Raw genomic sequence first — 20,681 nt, 5'->3', positions numbered from 1 at the left:
TTGCTGCTGGTGTTGCAGGGTGAAAATCAGTAAGCCTGGGCAGGCCAGACTGGTCCACCTCGTGAAAACACACTGCAGTGGTTTATGTAAGGGACATTTATGTAAGGGACATTTCCTCATGTCTCTGGGAGGCAGAGCTGGATGGGACAGCGTGGAACAGTGGAATCATGAGAAGTGCGGCCCCTGCAGAGTGAAGGGCGTGAGGGAAGAGGATCAAGGACAGCAGAGCTGCAGATGGAAGGTCTGTAGGAAGAATTAGAACACAAAAATGTCAGTCTGAGCTAGGATTACATGAGTGATCTTTGAGGCATGGGGTACGCTGAGGCAGGATTTCTATCAGGCTTTGTGGGCAAGGACACTGGGGGACCTCTGGGGACACCCACTGCCACAGCTGTCACACAGTGCAGCCCTGTGCAGCTCTGGGCCCCTGCACAGCCTGAGAGCTCTGCATCTGGGGTGCAGAAAACCCCTACTTTTGTCTCACACTAATATGAGAGGTTCTGTTTTTAGTATTGTATCAGGCAAAAGGAGAGACAGCAGAGAGAAGGAGAGAGGCTGGAGGGAGTCAGCACTCTCTGCTTGCACAGATTTGTTTTGTGCAGTGTTTTCTGTTTTTGATTTAATGGTGAGTTGCTCTTTCCAGCAGCTGGGCAGGGGAGGAGGGACTAGAATATGTTCCCAGCCTTTGGCCAAGAGTTTCCCAGAGTGTCCCAGGCATGACCTCTTCCGTGTTTATTTTCCCTTCTCTACAACTGACCCAGATGCCGAGACTTGAGCCTCCAGCCCTGCTGGCATGTTGCACATTTGCCCCTTTTGGTACAGCATGTGACGGTCCCGGGGATCAGGCCGGCTGTAGTACCGAGAACTGTTTTTCTTTCCAGCAGGCTGTTCCGTCCGCTGGCGTTCCAGGAAGCCCAAATCCAATAGAAAAAGCCTGGTGGAGCACTGCCATCCAGCGGGGACGGAGCGGGGCTGGGGCAGATCAGGACACGCTTATGTGCAGCAGCAGGGAGGAGAGCCCCGCGGACACAGCGGCAGCCAGCCCGGAATAGAACAGAAGGGAAGCCAACTTTTGGTCTGCTTTATTAGAAAACAACCACAGTGAATGTTCAGTGGAACAAGATTAGAGTTCATTTATATTTGCAGCCGGTCTTTTCGTTGGGACTGACAGCAAAACTTGCAAATTGAGATGGAGTTTTTTCATCACACACAGCTGAAAATCTAACAAAGCGTCTTCAAGCAAGCAAACAAACAAACCGGTTTTAACTTAAGCTAATGTCCCAATCACTGAGAAAAAGCACAGCTTTGGAGGAAACAACATTATGTTTCACCAAAGTTATAAAGCTTTAATTCCAAAAGTATCTTCTCTTTTTCACTAGTAGGTGCTGCAAGTCCAACTGATCACAATAAATAGCTGAACACACTTCAGGAAAGGCTGAGCCACTTCAGGCAGATGCAGCAGGGAGCTGAGTTTCCCACCTACCTATCACATGTCTTTGTCTGACCTGAGCTACAGTCTCGGCAGGAGAAAACTACAGCTGGTGCCTTCTTTGACTGGAGGGGAGGAATTAAGATAATTTAAGGACGTGCTGTACAGAGAAAACACAAGGGCTGAGCATATATACAGACACTCCCCAGGTGACGCTAGCGGCAGCACCGCCGTCCGTCGCTACCTGCACAGCGTCCCTGCAGACTGTGCCACAGGGCACCGAGGCATTGAGTTCCTGTGCAGTTTCCTGCAGTCAGACAGAAACTGCCCCAGGCACAATCCTGCGGATGTGTGTGTAGGACTTCCTGAGGGTAACGCTCCCGTGGTGAGACACTCCCCGCGGCAGGACGCACTCTTCTGTCAGCTTCTGGGTCTCAGGGTCCCAGCACAGCACTGTTGCAATCACTTCGTTCTTTTCATCTCGGCCGCCGGTGATGAACAGCTTGTTGTTGCAGGGAGAAATCCCACAGCTGGCCCTCTCGTGGGTGAACTGAGTCACGAGGCACCACGTATCTTCCTGGGGGCTGTATGAGTAGAGAGCTTTCATCGCCCCACCTGCAGAGGAAGTGGAGATCAGCCTTCAACAAAGCTTCTAACAGAACAACCTGCATCAGCAAGACTCCTTGATGGCTTCTGTAAGAATGATTTATGACCCAAAGCCAAAAAAAAACCAAGGTCACTGGATGCTTATTGTTTTGAAAGCCAGAGCCACAGAAAGTCTCTTATTGTTCACAGGGAATTTAAGGCCAGAACAGGCCACTGTGGTCACGCAGCACAGCACAGTGCACCCAGGGATGGCCCTTGCTCATACCTGCTGCTTCAGCAGAAGACACAAGTTTAGGAAAACACAGATTTGTTCAAAAGCTCAGCCCACGAAAGCCGATCTGTATGTGCTAAGCTGCCACAAATAGAAGTGGGCACATGAGTTCTGCACTAACTTCTCTAACTGCGGTTCCCACCTTGCCATTAAAGCACCCTCTGCCTGAATGTAGCTGTTTTCAAAAGCCCTGTTCTTCTTTAAGAGTTTGTAAACTGAACTTTTAATCTTCTTATGGGTAAGCTAAGCAGAGTGACCTTCATTTTTTCCACGTTCCCCAAATCTGCAGTCATTCTTGAAACTGTGCACATTGTCTAGTTGTGCAAGATCCTTTTCATTTGAAAAATGGTCAATGCCTCAGTACCCAAGAAAGGCTCTGGAAATGTATTTCCTCCTGAGAGTACTAACAACTAAGTGGTTCTTTACTATGAGGGTGGTGAGGTGCTGGAACAGGCTGCCCAGAGAGGCTGCCCCATCCCTATAGGTGTTTAAGGCCAGGTTGGATGGAGCCTGGGCAGCCTGGTCTAGTACTATATACGGAGGTTGGAGGTCCTGCCTGTGGCAGAGGGTTGAAGCTTGATGATCCTTGAGATCCCTTCCAACCCAAGCCATTCTATGATTCTATGATTCTGTCTGAGATTTGCAGAGACTGGGTGTGTTTTCTACAGCATCTCTGTCAATCAAGTAGGGCCAAGGAAATCTTGAAACCTTGATTTTCTTGATGAGTTGCTACATAGCCTGGGATTCTACCTGTGGCCAAAGTGAGCACTTATCTATGGTAGTTGTACTAAAAGTTGCTTTTAACAACGCTTGTCCAGTGCTTGAGGGACAGTCAAGCTACTGTAAGGTGACATGGACAATCACAGCAGCCTAAATCATACACTGTCGGTGAGAGTGACTCATCTGGCTGTGGATAACTCATCAGCCTGTGTAATTTCATTTATTTAGACACCATAACCAGAGGCTTTTTTTTTTTAATCTTTTAAAGCTCAGATTCAGTCCAAATGTAACTACATTTGTTTCTCACATAAGAACACAATAGTCTTACAGGTGGATGTTCTTGTCTGAAAGACTGCATGACTTTATTGGGAGCATCATGCCAAACTAGATCAAGAGTTGCAACATCTTGCCCCTAAGTCAGACAGTACCAGCTGGAGATGTACCAGGCTCCCTGCTCCACAGTTCAGCTCGCTACCAGTAAACTCCTGTTCTCTCTTTGCCTTTTGTTCTAGTAGCTGACAGAATCAGCCCCAGGCATGATGTCTTTGGGTAGCAATGGCTCTGCCCATTTCCCTGCATAAATCCTGCACGCAGTGGCTGCATAATGCTGGGGAGCAGAGGAGAATGTGAGGTAGCCCACAAGTTCATGCTCTTGCCACTGTGCACCCACTTTTGGGTATCTTTAAGTTTTCTTTAAGCCTTCCAAGATACCTGTAAGAGGGAGGCTGTCTTGGTGACTTATCACCACTCTTGCTAAGTGTATGGATTCCCATCCTCACAGGCTTAGTGGAAAGAGTTATCTGAGTGTTTAATTATATTCCACAGAGTTTGTGGTAAAGCTAACAGGGAGAAACAAGCCCTGGTGTGTCTGGACAAGAAGGAACATGTATGCTTCACCTACCCACAACATAAATGTGATCACGGAAACTTGCAGCATTGATACATTTGGCTTCAACCGGCATGGGAGCCCTCAGGCTCCACGTGTTGGCTGCAGGGTCGTAGCACTGTGTCTTGTCTGTCGCCAGCTTCCCGTTGGGCCCTCCTCCAATCACATAGAGCTTCTTCCTGTAGCTCGCTGCTGCAAAGGAGCTGACATTCACCATCAGGGGAGCGGCCTGTAAAACATTAACCATGTAACCATTCTGATTTCAGGCAGTCGGGCTGGTACCCGCAGGGTGGGAGTCTGCTCTGTTTTATGTCAGACATCGCTTCTGAGGCGATCGGTGGGGTACAGAGCATGGTACATGTCCAAGGACAAGAGAGAAGTGTTTCTTTTTTTTTTCCTTCAAGACTGTAAACCCCTTAATAAAAAGATGCCGTGTTCAAAAGCTGGAATTAAAATTACATTGTTGGCAATTCAAAAGCTAGGAAATGTCAGACATGGCTCTGATCTCTTTTACATGTTTATGTGTGTTGAAAAATAAAGCGCAGGAAACTCATTCATAGTGATCCTTCTACTCGTAGCCATGATTGTTAGATTCCTCTGCAATGTTCTGTGTCATCTGAAAACTGAGGTTTCTATCTGCCATTGTGGTGCCTAATCTCATTAATTTCATGGATTAATACTGTCTAATACTCTCAGCATTTGAAGCAGTTAGCAGAACTGCTTTTTTCCATCCTGTTTACCTTGAAATCTGTTCTTCTACCCTAACTGTGCAACCCACTGCAAATACAGTGTACATGTTGGTGTACACATTTTGTTGTACATATCAGAGCAGCAGTTTTCAGCCCATGCTCTGGTTCACATATGCTCTTACTTGGCACTTTATGGACTACTGTCTCTAAAAGCCAGCAAAGGAAAGTCAGGCGTCAGGTGTCTCGCATAATTTGGCTGACAATCCTATGTCTTCCAGTTTCTGCAGGACATGCATTTAGAGAGAGAAAATACCTGGGCTGTTCACAGACCAGAAGTACTTACTTAAAAAGAACTGTACGAGATCCTGTCTTCTCCATTTTTGTGATTTAATGTCATAGTATTTTCTTACTCAAATGTGCCAAGTAAAACGATGCAGGGTCTCACCTCTGACCAGCAGTTGTGAAAGGGGTCGTATGCCTCCATGCTGTTGATTCTCTGCATGCCATCAAAGCCCCCGATGACGTACACTTTGCCACCCAGCACGGCCATTTTGTGCCTCCATCGCCCGATGTTCAGGTACTCGATTTGTATCCACTTGTTGATGGAGGCATTGTATTTCCAGACATCGTGCTGCGTTTCTTTGCCACCTGCAGTGTACATGACATGAGTAAATATGACACCATAGCCTGTAGTTCTACAAAATTTCCAATGTATCTAACTTGTGACCGGGCTTGCTCACAACACAGAAGAAACCACTGGTGCTTATTGTCAGCTCCTTCAGTTTACCTGTAACAGTGGCCTGGCCCCGTTAAACAAGAAGAGTATTTCAGCATTTAGTTTACTTGCTAGTGAAGGAAACATTGAACAATTTCTGCAGCAAACATTCAGTAAATGTAGATCACTGTTTCTCACATCAAACCACAGCCTTTTTTTTGCCACTTCAGCACATTCACTGAGTGAGCGTGCACACAGAGCACAGCAGTACAAGGCAGACCTCTGAGCAGGCTTTGCAGAATGCTGGCAGTCAACAGACAGACATGCCTTAAGTTAGATGGGAGGGTGAGCAGCCAGTGGGACCAGTGCCTGGAAAGCAGGTCTGCTCTGGAATCTGCCTCTGCACAGGGCAGATGGAGCCAGCCAGGCTGGTGCTGCGTGAGGTATAAAAAGAGCTGACCGGGAGCTCCTAGCTGACAGCAGTCCTGATTGGCACGTTGCAAGTGCTGCTACTGAGTCCTGGAGCTGCCTGTCCAGAATCTCATTTTTATATGTCTTTCCAGTTTCTTTCTCTACTGATTTGAGTTTACTTCACACTTAGACACTGAAGGTCAGAACTGGTCCCTGTAAACTCATTCCAGAGCTGACTTGCAAGAAAATCTTTCCTTGTTCTAAAGCAAAGGGTAATGTTTTAGCCAGTACTTTTGTTTGCATGTCATTCATGGTGGAGATGGAATACGAACGGACGTAGCTAAGCCTGAAACCCTCTGCACAGACGGAGTGGCCAACTGCTTGTCATCTGCAACCTGATTAAACATTGGCTTTGCTGGTGCATGTACTGAAAAGGGAATTCATATTCCATTGAGAAAGTGTCTGCCCTTGTTGGTATTCTGTACCACAGCCAGATCACTGCAAATTGATGGAGCTCATCTCTGGGCCAAATAGCAGATTGAATAGGAGATAATTAGCATGCTAGAAAGAGCTGTTTGTAATGCTTTTGTCTAAGTGCTTTTCATATGTGTGTGTTGAATTTTATTTGCATTGAAATGGCTGAAGTGGCAGAAGGACCTGAACACAGCCTTCAGGGCTGCAGTGGGGCTGAGAGGCCGCAGGTGTTTTCCCCTCGCTCTCCCTTGCAGTCCCCATGCCCAGGCTTTGTGCCTCCCACTGCAGGCTGAGAGCTCAGCTAGGAGCTGGGCCCACACATCACGGGGTGGGGAGAGAGTTCTGAGAGAACTGGAGGGCTGTTTTGTTTCTGTTCTTTCTCTAGACCACAGTTCTTTCTAATTTCAGGAAAAATCAGAAATGCATTAGTAAAAGCAGCAGAATGATGAGCCATAATGGTGGCATTTTTAGTTGCACTTGAAGTATTTCTATCCATCCAGTCAAAGCAATTCTGCTGTTTGGGGAAATAGTGATCTGGAATCATTGTGGTACAAAGGGCTTTCCTGTTGTTTGGAAGTTAACAGAGCAGAGGAGATTCCAAACTATAGCAAGATGCTGAGAGAAATGGGCATGTGGGGTGGGAGACAAGTCAGGAAAGATGCAGGCCAATGTCGAAAAGAAGTAGAAAGTCACAGGAGCTACAAGTAAAAAAATAGAGTTAAAGGGCACACCAGGTGTTTATTAGGGAATGAACCATGAAACATTTGGATTAGCTGGAAGCAAACTACTAATGTCTGTGGACCATTCAGCCCTTTATTTGGGTGGCAAGACTGAAAAGCAGAGAGAAGAAAGATCAGAGGGAATGGAGGTAGGAGTCAAAGGTGTTAAATGATGCAGGGAAGGAAGAGAGAGGAGCTCTGCAGCAAGAGGAAAGCCAGCTGATACTACCATAGGGATGTATTAGCCTGGCATGGAGGCAGCTTGGATAGATCAGAAAGGAAAGGTAGACAAGAGGCATCAGAAAATATGACAGGAGTAGGACAGAGAAATAAAGCTTATGACCTTGAGAAAGAGGAAAGAATAAGAGATTAAAGCAAACAAAAAGAGACTCTGTCCACTCAAGGGTGTGAAGGTGTGAGAAGAATCTAACTCTGATATCTGGATAAAGATTTAATAAACTTTAAATTGGAATAAAGTAATAAAAATCTGAATTCCCAAAAAGGAAAATGCAATGGAAGACATTTGAATGAAGACAAATTATACATCCCCTTCCCTTTTCTCACATGATTTCTACTCTCCTGTTTTCAGTAAGAGTAGAATCTGGTGGATGATATTGCAGGAAATTCTTCCTACCCATGAAGGCACTGTTCTGTATCATGGTCATAAGGTGACAGTAATTACTGTCTTATTTTGCTGTCTCTTTTCTTCTTTAAAGTGGAAGGAGGCCATCGGATTTGTTTTGGACAGAACAGCAATGCCAGCTGTTGCACTGTAACACTAGCAAGCTTGAGTTTAAAGCTCCTAAATGTCAAGGTGAAATCTCTGCAGCTCCAAGATTCACCTTCTACATGGAGTTCAATTGTATTTGTGTGGGCAGGTAAATATACCTGCTGAAGCTCTCAGGAAACCTGCAGATGTTATGTTCAGGACATGTTTGTCCTGATACACGTTGTGTGTCTGGACCACTAAGTTTCCTCTGGCTCTGATGGTTACAGTGCCTTTGACAGATGGGCATTTGCAGAGTCCTGTCTGATGTGCTGTTGCAGGGCTCCTGAAAGTGCAGATTTCAGGTAGCAGCCAAACAGTGGTGACACTTCCCTGCAGGTTGTTGAGTAATTCTTGCTGTGTTAGTAGAACTCTGGCAGGTTATTGCTTATGCAGGCAGAGCTGCAAGTAGACAAATTATAAGTCCATATACATGCCCTCGCAGCTCAGAAAGCCAACCGTATCCTGGGCTGCACCAAAAGAAGCACCGCCAGCAGGTCAGGGAGGTGGTCCTGCCCCTCTGCTCTGTGCTGTGAGGCCTCACCTGAAGCACTGCGTCCAGATGTGGAATCCTCAGCACAGGAGAGACATGGAGCTGTTGGAGCACAGCCAGAGGAGGGCCACAGAAATGATGCCAGGGATGGAACAGCTCTCCTACAGGACAGGCTGGGAGAGCTGGGGCTGAGCAGATGGAGAAGAGAAGGCAGGGGGAGAGCTGAGGGCAGCCTGTCAGCATCTAAAGGGGAGCGACAGGAAAGAAGGGGACAGACTCTTTAGCAGGGTCTGTGATGATAGAACAAGGGAAAATGGCTTCAAGCTTAAAGAGATTTAGGTTAGATATAAGGAAAAGTCTTTTACAGTGCGGGAGTGAAGCACCGGCACAGGCTGCCCAGAGATGTGATGGATGCCCCATCCATGGAGACTTTCAAGGCCAGGCTGGGCAACCTGATCCAGCTGTGGTGTCCCTGTGCATTGCAGGCAGTTGGACTACGTGGCCTTTAAAGGTCCCTTCCAACTCAAAGGATCCTGTGATTCTATGATTGAATGAAGAAGATACTGGAACAAGTATTCTTCATTTTATGTTTGCTAAACAGTGCTCAGAGGCCTTTCTGTGATTATAGTGTTGCACACAAGAAGCCATGCATACAGAACAACGTTGTTTGAAGAGAAACTTGTGCCTAAACTCCTGCCAGGGCCTGGCAGTGTCCTCACGTGTCCAGCACTTCTCTGGAGCCCACCAAAAGCCGAAGCATTGGGAATGCCCGCAGTGCTCAGTTCTTAGGAAGCAGCTATGAGCGTGCTCTCAACAAAAGCTGAAACTAATCATGAGAACCATGTGTGCCCCTCAGCCATTCCCCATATCTTGTTCCTTACCCGATATGTAGACTTCATTTTTTAGCGTAATGCATGCAAACTCCACCCATTTTTTATTCTCATTCTCCGTCTCCTGCTCTGTGATTGGTAATTTTGCTACTTCCAGGCGGCTTCGCCTCAGCGGATCCAGGCAAGTCACTTCTGCTACAAATTTCTCATCTTTAGTACAGCCCCCTATGATCATAAACACCTCAGACTGGAACTCGTGCATCCTGGGCTTGGTTCTCTCTGTAATAATCTAAATGCAAGCAAGACAGAGTGAGTATGCAGGGCACTGACACCTACAATTACAGAAAGGTCTGGCGACCTATTTTTTGATTACGTATCTTGCAAATCACAGCTGAGTTACGATCTGCTGAAACAATTATCACATGCTCTATAAGTTAGAAGCCTAGAAAGCAGCCTGGAAGCATTGCAGTAGAGGTTGTGTGGATCCTTTTGGATCCCAGCCTCCCTAGCAGCTCCCAGGCTAGCACCAAGAGGTGCCCATCAAAAGGAGGGCACAGTGACAAGGCTGGGTGTGTGTGGGCAGCTGAAGAGCTCATGTTTTGTTGGGGCTAGCAGAGGGAGAGTAAGGTGGAAGGGCCACAGGGTTTATGCCTGCCTTGGGGAGCTTGGAGAGAGCAAGACTGTAATTAGTGCTAGCAGATATTATTTGTCCTGAAGACTTCTGTTGAAGTGTCAAAACAATAACAATCCTCTATTGTGGTTTCCTTTTATTTGTTTGTTTGTAAGCTTTAAATGAAAGCCAAAGCTAGAATACTTAAAGCCAGTATGAGACTCTGAAATGTAGTTAGCTCTGATTTACTGCCTGTTGGCTCATTGCATCAACCGAGGACACTGGATAAAGGTAGAGGTTCACCAGGAGCAAAGAATGCAGGGGGTGCTTGGAAGTTTCTGCCCTGCTTGAAAGAGAATACTTGCAGGCAAGTGCAAATGAGTGCATTACTGTGACCCAAGGCATGCCAGCTCTGTGCTGAAGGACAGAAGAAATAACCTTTATTTCCTTCAATTATTCATCATATAAGAAATGTGGTCTAGATGGTAACAGTAATGCATGAAGTTGTTTCTCTGCTTCTGCTCTGTCCCAGGACATCTGCCAATTTGTGGACTCTCCAAGTGTGCTGGGAGAGCTCTGCACCCCCTGCAGTAACCCTACTTGTCCAAAGAAGCAGAATGGCTTCTCTCCAGGTTAAATGCTATGGCAGCAGGCAGCCTGCTTACAGTTTTAAACTATTTTTAATATGCTTCTATAAACTGACGTAGTTTATTTCTATTTTAAAAGATTGTTTACGCAGATGCCATGTTTTTTATTTTCCCTATGTTTAACAAATCATTAGGTAAGGTTTTTTCATCATCTGGTCGCAGAACTTGCTGGCTTTCAGACTCTGTTTTTGTCTGTCTCTTCTGTCAGGGCCGCCTTTGACGGCTGCCTTTTGAAGGCGAGTGCAATGAGTGTGCAGCCCTGAGCAACACTCCCTTCATTCGTCCGCACCAACCTGGGGAACGAGGCCAGCCTGCAGGCTGTGGGGCAAGCCTTCCTTCTGAAGCTCCACCAGAGCGGCTGCCGCTGCCCCAGGTGGCCGGGACCTGACCCACACAGCCACCAGCACAGAGCTGATCGTCCTCCCCTCCAGTGACTCACATCCACGGTCAGCTATGGATCCTCAGCACGTTCCTGAGGCCTCCCACCTTCCCCTGCCTCCCTGACCCTGGAGGCACCTACCTGTCCTCACGCACTCCTGCACCTTTGCTCCTGTTAGGAAATCTGACCTCCAGCTGCTCTCCCCTCTCACCCACACGTAGGGTCGGGAGATGTGACTGATAGCTAATTTTCCAGGTGAGGAACTGGAGATCCACTGCAGCCTGACTCAAGCAGGCAGGACAGGCCCTGACCAGGTGCCCAGATGAGCCTTTCTTTTTGGGTACAGAGACCCAGATGAGGAGGATAGGCACATCTGGGGAGAGGTCATCTTCCCTGGAAGCTCTTTCTGAAAGATATTTCTCCACAGACTGTGATAGAGTTTAGTGTAGAAATTATTTGTCCTTGCTTGGGCTTGAAATACTACATAAGACCATGAGGTGTGGGGAGTAATGCAATTTGCTTTGCCTTTTTACTGGGGAAGTCATCCAAGGTCTTTGTTTAGCTGCTCAGGTCTGTGTATGAGGACATTCATAAACAGGAAGCTGGGAGCTTTGATTTTAAAACACTCTACTAAAAGCTTCCCTGCTTTCTAAATCAGCAGGATAACTGGTGAAGCCAACCTTGACACTAATTAGAGACACCTCTGTGTGAATACCTCTTTTTTTGCCTCAAGGCAGTGCTCCTTCCCTGTGGGATTTTTGAGCAGAGGTGTTAAGGAGGAGAGAAAAGCTTCCATTTTTACTCACCTCGTTGCCTGACAGATGGTACATTCTTGCTTCCTGGAGCAAAGGAAAGACATCCGGACACTGTCTAATGAGCTGATCGGCTTCAACAGTCTCTACGAAATACCAAGGGTCCAACAGGGGCAGACGGACATTCTCCAGCACGCTTGGCAAGAGAGGAAACCTTTCCGACTCCTTGTAACGGACCCAGTTCATGACGGTTTCGAACACCTGGGCTTCCTCCGTGACGTAGAGATCATCGCTCTTCAGCGTGCTGCAGAGAACATCGGCCGGGAGCTCCAGGAACTCCTCGTAGCTCAGGACCTGGGTGAAGTTCTGGATAATGTAGTTTTGCACCTGTTGCTTCAGGCTGTGCAGGGAGTGGGCATCAGCCAGCCTCAGGATGCCAACGCAGTTGTCTGGCTGAAGGGCTTCGGTGAGAAAACTGGCACAAGCGTCTACCATGCGCAGGAACTGTGGGCGGAAAAAAAACAGACATATCACAGAGTGGTTCTTTGTATGACAGGAGAGCTTATAAGCTCAGGGTTGGCCCTAGTGAGCCAGGAGCTGGGAGAGACAAGAAATCAATCACACGAGGACAGGTATCTCCCAGAATGTTGTGATCTGGAAGGCGAGGACTGAAGTTCTGCCCTGCCTGCATGCACAGCTATGCCATCCTGTTCTGGAGATGTGGCAGGAAGAGAAGGACCAGCAGTACATGCTGAACAGTGAGGGTTGTCTTTCTACTGTGTGCTGTGCAGGAGATCTTTGGATGTCTTAGTGATCTTTGTTTTCCTTCACAAAACATGTGCCTTTTGCACACAATCTTCATCAAAGAATTTCTCATGTTTATGTTAGTAGGACATCACAACTACTGCCATTAATCTCCTTTGCCCAACAGCCCCGTCAATCTCCCTCAACCTGTTCCTGGACCACAGATATCTCTGGTCCCAGATCCTGGACCACAGGTATCTGCGGGGCATCTGCATGAGCTACAGTGTGAGCTGGGTTGCTGGTGATTACTGGATCATAGAATCACCAACCACCAAAGTTGGAAAAGACCTCCAAGATCATTCAGTCCAACCATCCACCTATCATTAATATTTCCCCACTAAACCATGTCCCATTTCTTGAACACAAATGATAGGTTACAATACTTTGTGCTGGGCTTTTCTTCTCGTCTGTGATTTGAGATGTAGTAGGACGTAATTGCTTTGTATCAGTTGTCACTGAGTGATGCAGTACTGACATACTGAAAGATGGGCTAGAACTGATGCTGTGCATTTTTGTCCATGCCTTTTGGGTCCTTCTTCCAGTCAATGCAGCAAGCAGCTCATTTTAACTTGTTCTGTCCCAGAGCGGAAAGCTGCATAACAGTAATTTAGGGGCAAAGAGGAATTGAAACAAATAGAAGACGTTTTTTAACATGATAATATTTAGATTTGTCTCATTAGTTACAACAGGATCTTTTAGACACCTTGGTTTTGTGCTGACACTTTTAGAATGTATAGCAGATCGCAAGTTCTGAGTACAAACTACCTGGTTCCTGTTTTACATTGAGATGCGGTCAGGAGTTTAGAGCAACACAACAGCCTGGTGCACCAAGCTACACGTGGCCTCAGGACGCACAGCCTGTGACATCAATCTGCCAGCAGCACGCTGCGGGGCCACACTGCCTCAAGGCTCACGCTGCGACCACGCTGCGCATCTCCTGAGGGCCTGAAAGGACTTTGCCAGCAGCAGCAGTGCCCGGGACAGTTGCATATTAGCCCTATCGAAGTTGGTGGCACTGAAGTACCAGGTGGGATATGCCACGGTCACGCACGTAGCCATCCGCAGCCTGAACGCTGAGCAGTGCTCTCCACAGCTGCACGCACACTTGCTCAGAAGAAGCCCACAGCAGCGCTGGCGGTGTAACGGCCGTGTGGTGCCGGGCTGCCCCTGCGCAGCCGAATGCGGAACCGCGAGGCGTGGGTGTGAGAAGCAGGGCTGCAAGGCTGAGCCACAGAGCGGCCGCCCGCAGCTCGGCACGCCGGCACTTCCCCGCTCCGCTGCTCCTCACCCTGCTGCCTGGCTCCCACCGCTGCCTTCGGCTACAGGCAAAACTCCCTCAAACTCCCCAGACCTTTCTGGGCACGCCGCCTTCAGCCCCATAAGGGCAGGTGAGACGGGAGGAAGACGCCACAGGTCTCTGGTTCCCCTGCTCCCATTGTCCTTCAGGCAGTCTTTCCTTTCTGTGAGGATCCCTCCTCATGCCGCCCTGGGCATTTTGAACGTTCTGCTCCCTGTGAACATCCTCCCCAGTAGTTGGGTCCTTCTCATACCCCTTCAAATTCATGTTCCTACTGGCTAGAGGTACCCTGTTTGCTTGCTCAGCCCCCGCTCGGCCTTCTCTCTGAATATAATAAAGCCTTTTTCCCCCACTGCGAGTCCCTGCTTGTCCCAGCTTTGACCCAAGCCACGCTCTGCAAATTATTTACTTTCTGGTCCTCAGTCAAATCGGAGAGGTTGGAGAGCGGTGCTGCCAAAAATTGTTGCTGGTTGGATGAAAAAAAAAAAAGTACTGTTTGGAAATTGGTTTTTTCACATCGTTAAGTGGAAAGGAAAAAAGTGCCGCAAGAAAAATATTACGACAAATTAAAGCATTCATCTTTTTAGCTGTAAATACATTGAAATCAAACATTAGTCTCTTTCAAATGTTTCTTTTTGTTTTTCAGCGTGCGTAGCAGAGGCAAACTGGCAGAACGCTCATAGTTACTAAATCTTTTTTACACAAAGCATATCTTCAGCCAAAAACCTCACCCATGTATAATGTGAGGCTTTCAGGCCTTATAAATCTTGAGGGTGTCCAAGACAGCTGCAGCAAAGCTTGGGATCACTGCTTCTCATAGAATATTCCTAGTTTTCTAGGTTTTTGCATGTTACTATTGCTCATGGCACCCTCCTGACCTTACCAATACTCTCGCAGCATTTGACAGTTTTCCTTAAAGCACCAGCTATGGAAATCAAGTTGAATATGAATTTTCATGAAAAGTAGGGAAAAGAAAGGAAAAAAACCTAAGTTCATGCTCTTGATGGTTTCAGGGAAAAAAAAGCCTGAGGAAAAAAGCTTCAGAAGAAAACAAACAAAAAATCTCAGGAACGTGCCCTGAAAAATTAACCCAGAGCAACCTTTGAGTGCTCTCTGTTGCTGTACTGGTCTGCTGAAAACATCAGCAAGCTGCACACAGCCCCAGGCACCTTCCCCGAGCAACCCCATGGTCAGGGGCAACTTCCCTGCTCTCCCCACAGCAAGCGCCAGCTGCCCCCACCACAAGGCACCAGGCTGGTGTCACAGCAACACATGACACGTTCGTTAAGGTTCAGGAATCTTTAGTTCATGGTGAACTGTGGTGCTTGGGGAGTCAGGTGCTCCTCACCTCCCTGGACACACACACACACACACCGGCACTTGGCAGGTTATGCTAGTTGCAGTTTGTTAGGGATTTGCAGCTCAGTACCAGGACCTGCAATTTGCTAGAGCTCACAGGTGATTTAAAGGACACGTGAATACTTGATGGACCAAAGGCTGAGTAACGCTGCTCAGTCTGAGTGCCTCGGTCGTGACTAAAACCTTTCCATCAGGACTCCTGCGAAGGCAGGTGCAGGCTGTGCGGTGAGCCTCCATCTCCAGGCGGGGGGAGGCAGAGATGAAGTTACTGCCCTGCTGGGCAGGCAATGGTGGGGCAGGGCTGTCACGCTGCCCAGGGCCTGCAGCCCGGCAGGAGCTCTGGGAGACAGAGCCTTGCTGTTTGCCTGTTGGTACAGCACAGAGTGCAGAAGCATTCCAGCCCATGGCTGCCACGGCCAATTTTTACTGCAGCGTAAATACAAACAAAGCCAAGTGCCCCTGGAACCCATGAAATCAAAGTATGCAGTACTATAACCAGGGTAGAGCAGACTGTAGCTGGACCCGTGGGTTTGAGCTATCTGTACCTGAAAGAGGCTGGCGGCTTCCAAAACTTTCTGCACATTTTGCTTTGTGATGAGCATCTTGCTGGTGTAAGTGTAGTCCAAAAGTATATTCATGGTTTCTGCGTCGACTCCTTTAAGTATAATCTTCTCTTCATATTTCTCTCTCAGATCGTTGCAGAACATGGCCCTGAAAAGAAAGATGTTTATCTTTTATTGCATCCCAGCCAGGATGAGACATTCTGAAAACATTTGGTTATATAGATTTCAAAACAAAATACTTGGATTGCCTCATATTTTATGCAATTAGCCCTCTAGCAAAGTAATAAGGAGTAGTATGCTTTTGTTGTTTTCATGCCTCTTTACTCAGCTGATAAGGAAGACATTTAGAAATGATACCTCAGAGCTGGACTTGCAGCAGACCTGGAACTCTGTAGCAACAGAAGGCAGCCCTGAGAAGTCAGTGCTTCTGTGCTTCAGAGCTGCAGGCTGCTACTTAGACTGAGCCCTGAGGCTCCAAAATGGCTTTGATCCCACTGGCACCAAGGATGGGCCAGGAGAGAATGTGCTTTCCTTTGCTAAGTCCTGGTAGGACTATAGAGTTAGTGCCACTGGCCAGAGGAGCGTCTGGGTAACCAGGAGTGGAGCTGCTGTTAACATAAACATGCAGTGTTTTCACCTTACTGGTATACTCTCCTTTTGGTGGATGATACTGTATTTGAAAAGCAACAGTCACACATAACTTTGGTGCTGGTCGAGTTTTTCATGTTGGATATGAAAAATAAATTTCTCTAAGAGCTATTTTCATGCTCTTTCACTGTGGTAGATGCAAGGCAAACACCATCTGCATTTTCAGACCACAGTTACAAGTATTTCATACAACGCTTTTGATTTTATGTAGAAGGTTGATCAGTCTGGCCTTGATTACTGCGTTTGAGGTGAGAATTCATGTCACTCAGAGTCTGGCACAACAGAATAGAAGCACGAGTCCACTTATGCCTGCACTGATGAAAAACGTGCAGCTCTAATGTGTTATTAGGGGTTCTCTGCTGTGTACACCAAGCCCTTCTTTATTAGTCACATAAAATGTTGACAGGCCATTGCAACCTGGGAAGTGCCTAGGCGTCAAAATGCTTCTTGGAAAAGACAGCAAGAAAGCTGTCAGATTGACGCAGCTCACAGGAGTAAAGATGTTCACAGGTTTTCTTGCAAAGCAGGCAGAGTTATTGGCAAAGGTGGAAGGTGGAAGGTATCAGCTGCTCCTTGCTCTGATTGCTGCCTGCTCCTTGTCTCAGCGGAGGATTTATAGCCAGAGAGCTTATATTAGCTTCCTGGTGTGTAAGGCTGCATTTCAGGAAAAAGTCCTAACTTTTAAGCAGGAAAATTGGGGAGAGAAGTCATAGAAAATAGCGCTCATCTGAAGTTCTCCTCGTCCTTTCACTCATCTCAGCTCATGAGAGGGTTTTTGAGCACTGCTCTGCTCCAGCTGCTGCTGCCCTAGAAATCAGTGCATTCAAAAGGCATAGAGATGCCTTCTGAATGCTCCTTAATCTCAGCGGGCAAATGGTGGATTGTCCTTAGCTTCTCTCACTGCCGATGCTGTTGGTTGTGGGTAAGCCAGGGGCACGCAGGCAGGTGGCCATCTGAAAAAAGCAGTGCCCACTTCTCCACAGGACTGAGATTTCTACACGAAGCGAGGTTTGCACAAAACCGCTGTTTCAGTTGCACGGAATTGATAGGTGCTGAATGCTCCATCTGAGTGAGAAATGGGCTGCTGTAGGGTGCAGGTGTTGTCTGCTCTTGTTCCTTTTCTCTCTTACACTGCTGGCTCCAGTCTTGTATTGAATCTTCCCTGTCTGGAGGAGAGGCAAACTTTCACTTCCATCCCGCAGAGCGGGAGCCTTCTACAGCACTCGGATAGCCAGCATCCATTGGGAGAGCTGGCTGCTGTGTCCTTCTGCTCTGCTTGTGATGGCCTTCTCTGGGGCTCTAAGCACTGCAGATATGCCCACCAATTCTGTTGTCTGTTTCTTTGTTTCCTGTCCCTGTGTAATTCTAAACTAAACCTTTGAACCAACATTTATTTTAATAAATGCACTTCTGAAGTGAGGGGCCCAGGGCCAAAATATGGATGCCTAAATGTGGGTGCGATAACAAAAATCAGGGAGAAATCTCAATGAAACAAATGCAGTTTGTGAAGCACTTTTTAAGTACCCACCCACGCTGGAGTGTTTGTGCTCAGGAATATGAACCTGACTTCAAACAACCATGCTGGAATTCGAGGATGCTCTGGAAAATGGCTCACTCCTCTCTCTGTTCTCCCACCACCTCAGGCAATGCAGTGAGGGACTGCTGCTCCACCTTGACCTCTGCTCCTGTACCTTCATGTGGGAGGAGGGAGAACATTAATTCCACTTTGGCCACAGGTGTAGGGCATGTCAGAAGCACTGGGCTATCTACTTTCAAGCAGATGCTGAAGGAAAGGCATAGAGCCATAGCCTTGTTCAGCTGTGCTTACAGCAGCTGCCATGAACTGGTTGTGCTTCCAGTTGTCAGGAAGGGCCTTGGAGGCCCTGCAATCACAGAATCATAGAATGATGGAATGGTTTGTGTCGGAAGGGGCCTTTAAGATCACATAGTTCCACCCCCCTGCTACAGGCAGGGACACCTCCCAGTAGCCCAGGTTGCTCACATTGCATGGCATTTGCTTACAGGAATGGTGTGGCTGAAAAATTTCTTCCAGCCCCTGCAGCTCCTGGTGAGTGATGGCAAGATGAAATAAGTAGAACTAGTAAAGCTCAGCTCCCTGCAGACTTATGTCTTCCTTTCCTCCCTCGCAGGAACCTCACCTTCCCTCCCCAGACCCCGTGCTCTGTCTCATTGCTGCTCTCACACACTCCCCATCTCTCAGGACACAGCTCTGTGTGTCTCCACGTCTGGCCCAGTACAGCAGTGCATGCTTTGGCTCCCTCAGGGCAGCTGAGGCGGTGGGACCCTGCTCCCAGCCCCTCTCCTCTTCCCAGCTGCCCATTTCCTTCAGACTTGTGGGCGCTCCACAGTTTTGAGGTTTCTGCCTTTCTGCCAAGCTCGACTGAAAGTAACCCAAAGAGTTTGGGCATCTCTGCTTGTAGCTGCGTATTTTCACATACACTATCTCTGTAGTATAGCTGCAGGAGTAATCCCCATCTCTCTATATTCAACATCTCTGCAGTAAGACAATAAAACCAGAACTGTGCTATCAGGCACTGCCTGCAAAGCTTACAAAACCCATTAAAATTAGTTTTCTACTTATGTCACAAGTGGTCACAGGTTCTTTTTTTCTCATGTTTCCTCTGTAGCTATTCAGTCATCTGACCACTTCAGCAGTAAAAAAAAGAAAGAAAAAAATCCCAGCCATGCAAATGTGATTGTCTAAACGATAGTGGAAAATCTGTGTTAAAACCAATACCAAGTTCCTCTATGTGTCTACAATTTGTCCTTGTTGGCCTGTGGTCTCAGCTACCCACTGTAGTGCTGAAAGAATGCAAAATTCAAGATGGGAGTGAAATGGTAAGTTTCTTTCAAGTTGGTTATTCCTGTTACAGTTGATTTTCAGTAACCCTAGGAGAAATGAAAACTTCCTTCTCTTTCCTCCTCAATGATTTTATGCAATATATATTTTTACCACAGAACGGTAATGAGAACAATGATCAAATTGTGCAAATCCACTCCTATCCCAAGAAAAATATCCTGTGATCCAAATGAATCTTCCTCTTTGCTTGGATCCCAAAGGAATAACACAAGGGGCTCCGGATGCTTGGTTACAAATCCACTTCCCACTTGCTGGCCGCCCATTCTCCTTCTCTCTGCATGCCCCCAGCAGGTTTGTTGGGTGCTGGTAACAGAACTCTGGCGAATCCACAGCTTTGCACCTGCCTTATTTAAGTCTTTGACTTGAAAAAGAGCTGAAAGTATCAGGAGTCACAGACTCACCGCAAAGTTGCAGAGTTTACCACCCACTTTACTCTCCTTGGAGATCTATGGCTCAAGACTAAGACGCAACTTGAGTTCCTCGGTTTGTTTCTTAGCGTGCCTTACCTGAAATAATTGCTGGCTGCAGCAAGGACCACTCTGTGACAGGAGAATTCCCTGCTATCCACACACAGGATGACATCCGTAAGGGAATTTTCAAGCCGAAGGTTCTCCAGGCCATTCTGGAGCACCAGAGAGAGCCCCGTGTCATCAAACTTGATCTTTTCGCCGCTGGAGACCTCCACCAGCTCCCCCATTTTTGTGGAGCACTCATTGTCCAAGGAGAACTCAGCGTCCTCAGAGCTCTTCTCCAGCGTGTCCCCCATGTTCTGGCCAGCACCGTCTCATTCTGTTGGTGCCTCGATCTAAAAGAGTTCCTAAGCCTCAGACGAGTCACACTGCAGAAGTTGGGCGGATTTCCTGTCCAGAGCTCCTCTCCGCTTATCTGTAGCTGTCACACACACATAACAGGAAGCCTTGCACTTTCTCATCCTGTTAACACAAACAAAGACTTTTTTTTTTAACTTTTTTTTTTTTTTTTTTCCTGGTGAATTTCAGGCAGCATCAACGTGTTTAGAAAGGAGTTAAGATGCCTCTGTGTGTGAGAAGATTACAAGTTGGAGGAAGGGCTGCTTCCCACCCCTGCTCTGTTACCCAGACCTGCTGGCCCCAGCGATAGGCACACTGCAGGCCGGCTGGGCTGCAGAGGGGAACAGGCCGTTCTTTTAACATTCTTTTTCCAGGTACATTATTATTAATCGCCGTGCTGGTACTTTGGGGTATTATTTTTTAATAATAATTTAATAACACATATATTCACAAGCTTTCTAGATAACCTTCTGTCTGTCACGACATGCTAGATGACAAACGTGGAAAAACTCTTCTTTCCATCTCAGGATGTTTTGCAATGCTATGACTTCTACAGAGGCTGAATTGGGTCTCCGTGGGCTTTGCCTAGCAGACAATCCGGCCCATAAGCACGAGCTGACACACAATCAGCACTGAGCCTGCTGAAATAACAGGGCAAAAGCCCTGGCAAGTCTGGGAGGCTCTCATGCTGGGGGTACAGAATGAGTCCCCAAAAGGGCTGAGCTCCTGGCAGTGAGAGCACCAACAGACCCTGCTTTTGTGTTCCTGATTTCTAGGAACCCTGGTTTGGTGAGTCCTCGGATTTTAACTGTGTTTGTTTCCTCTTCTGTCTCCCAGTTTGTTGACATGAACTAACAGGGTTAAGGGAAGCTTGATTTTAGAAAAGGGAGGTGAAAGCAGCCTTCAGAGAGAGCTGGACTCAG

The 20,681-nt window shown here is 47.4% G+C and overlaps 2 protein-coding genes across 4 annotated transcripts in view; both read right to left on the bottom strand.

The window, feature by feature from the left end:
* PLEKHB2 (pleckstrin homology domain containing B2) overlaps nucleotides 1–20,681 on the bottom strand; it is a 418,604-nt gene that overhangs the window by 318,357 nt on the left and 79,566 nt on the right. The window lies entirely within an intron of this gene.
* On the bottom strand, nucleotides 1,066–19,809 carry KLHL6 (kelch like family member 6). Its single transcript, XM_052685575.1, has 7 exons — nucleotides 19,456–19,809; nucleotides 15,403–15,568; nucleotides 11,452–11,901; nucleotides 9,061–9,298; nucleotides 5,047–5,249; nucleotides 3,928–4,141; nucleotides 1,066–2,044 (listed from the first exon to the last, which is right to left on the bottom strand). Exons 1-7 carry the CDS (start codon nucleotides 19,713–19,715, stop codon nucleotides 1,743–1,745), a joined length of 1,833 nt encoding a protein of 610 aa, XP_052541535.1. The 5' UTR covers nucleotides 19,716–19,809; the 3' UTR covers nucleotides 1,066–1,742.

The sequence above is a fragment of the Tympanuchus pallidicinctus genome, unplaced genomic scaffold (assembly GCF_026119805.1).
Source record: "Tympanuchus pallidicinctus isolate F22 unplaced genomic scaffold, pur_lepc_1.0 scaffold22, whole genome shotgun sequence".
Classification (NCBI taxonomy): Eukaryota; Metazoa; Chordata; class Aves; order Galliformes; family Phasianidae; genus Tympanuchus; species Tympanuchus pallidicinctus.
Note: the sequence above shows the minus strand (reverse complement) of the source record. Positions and strands in the feature narration are given on the sequence as shown.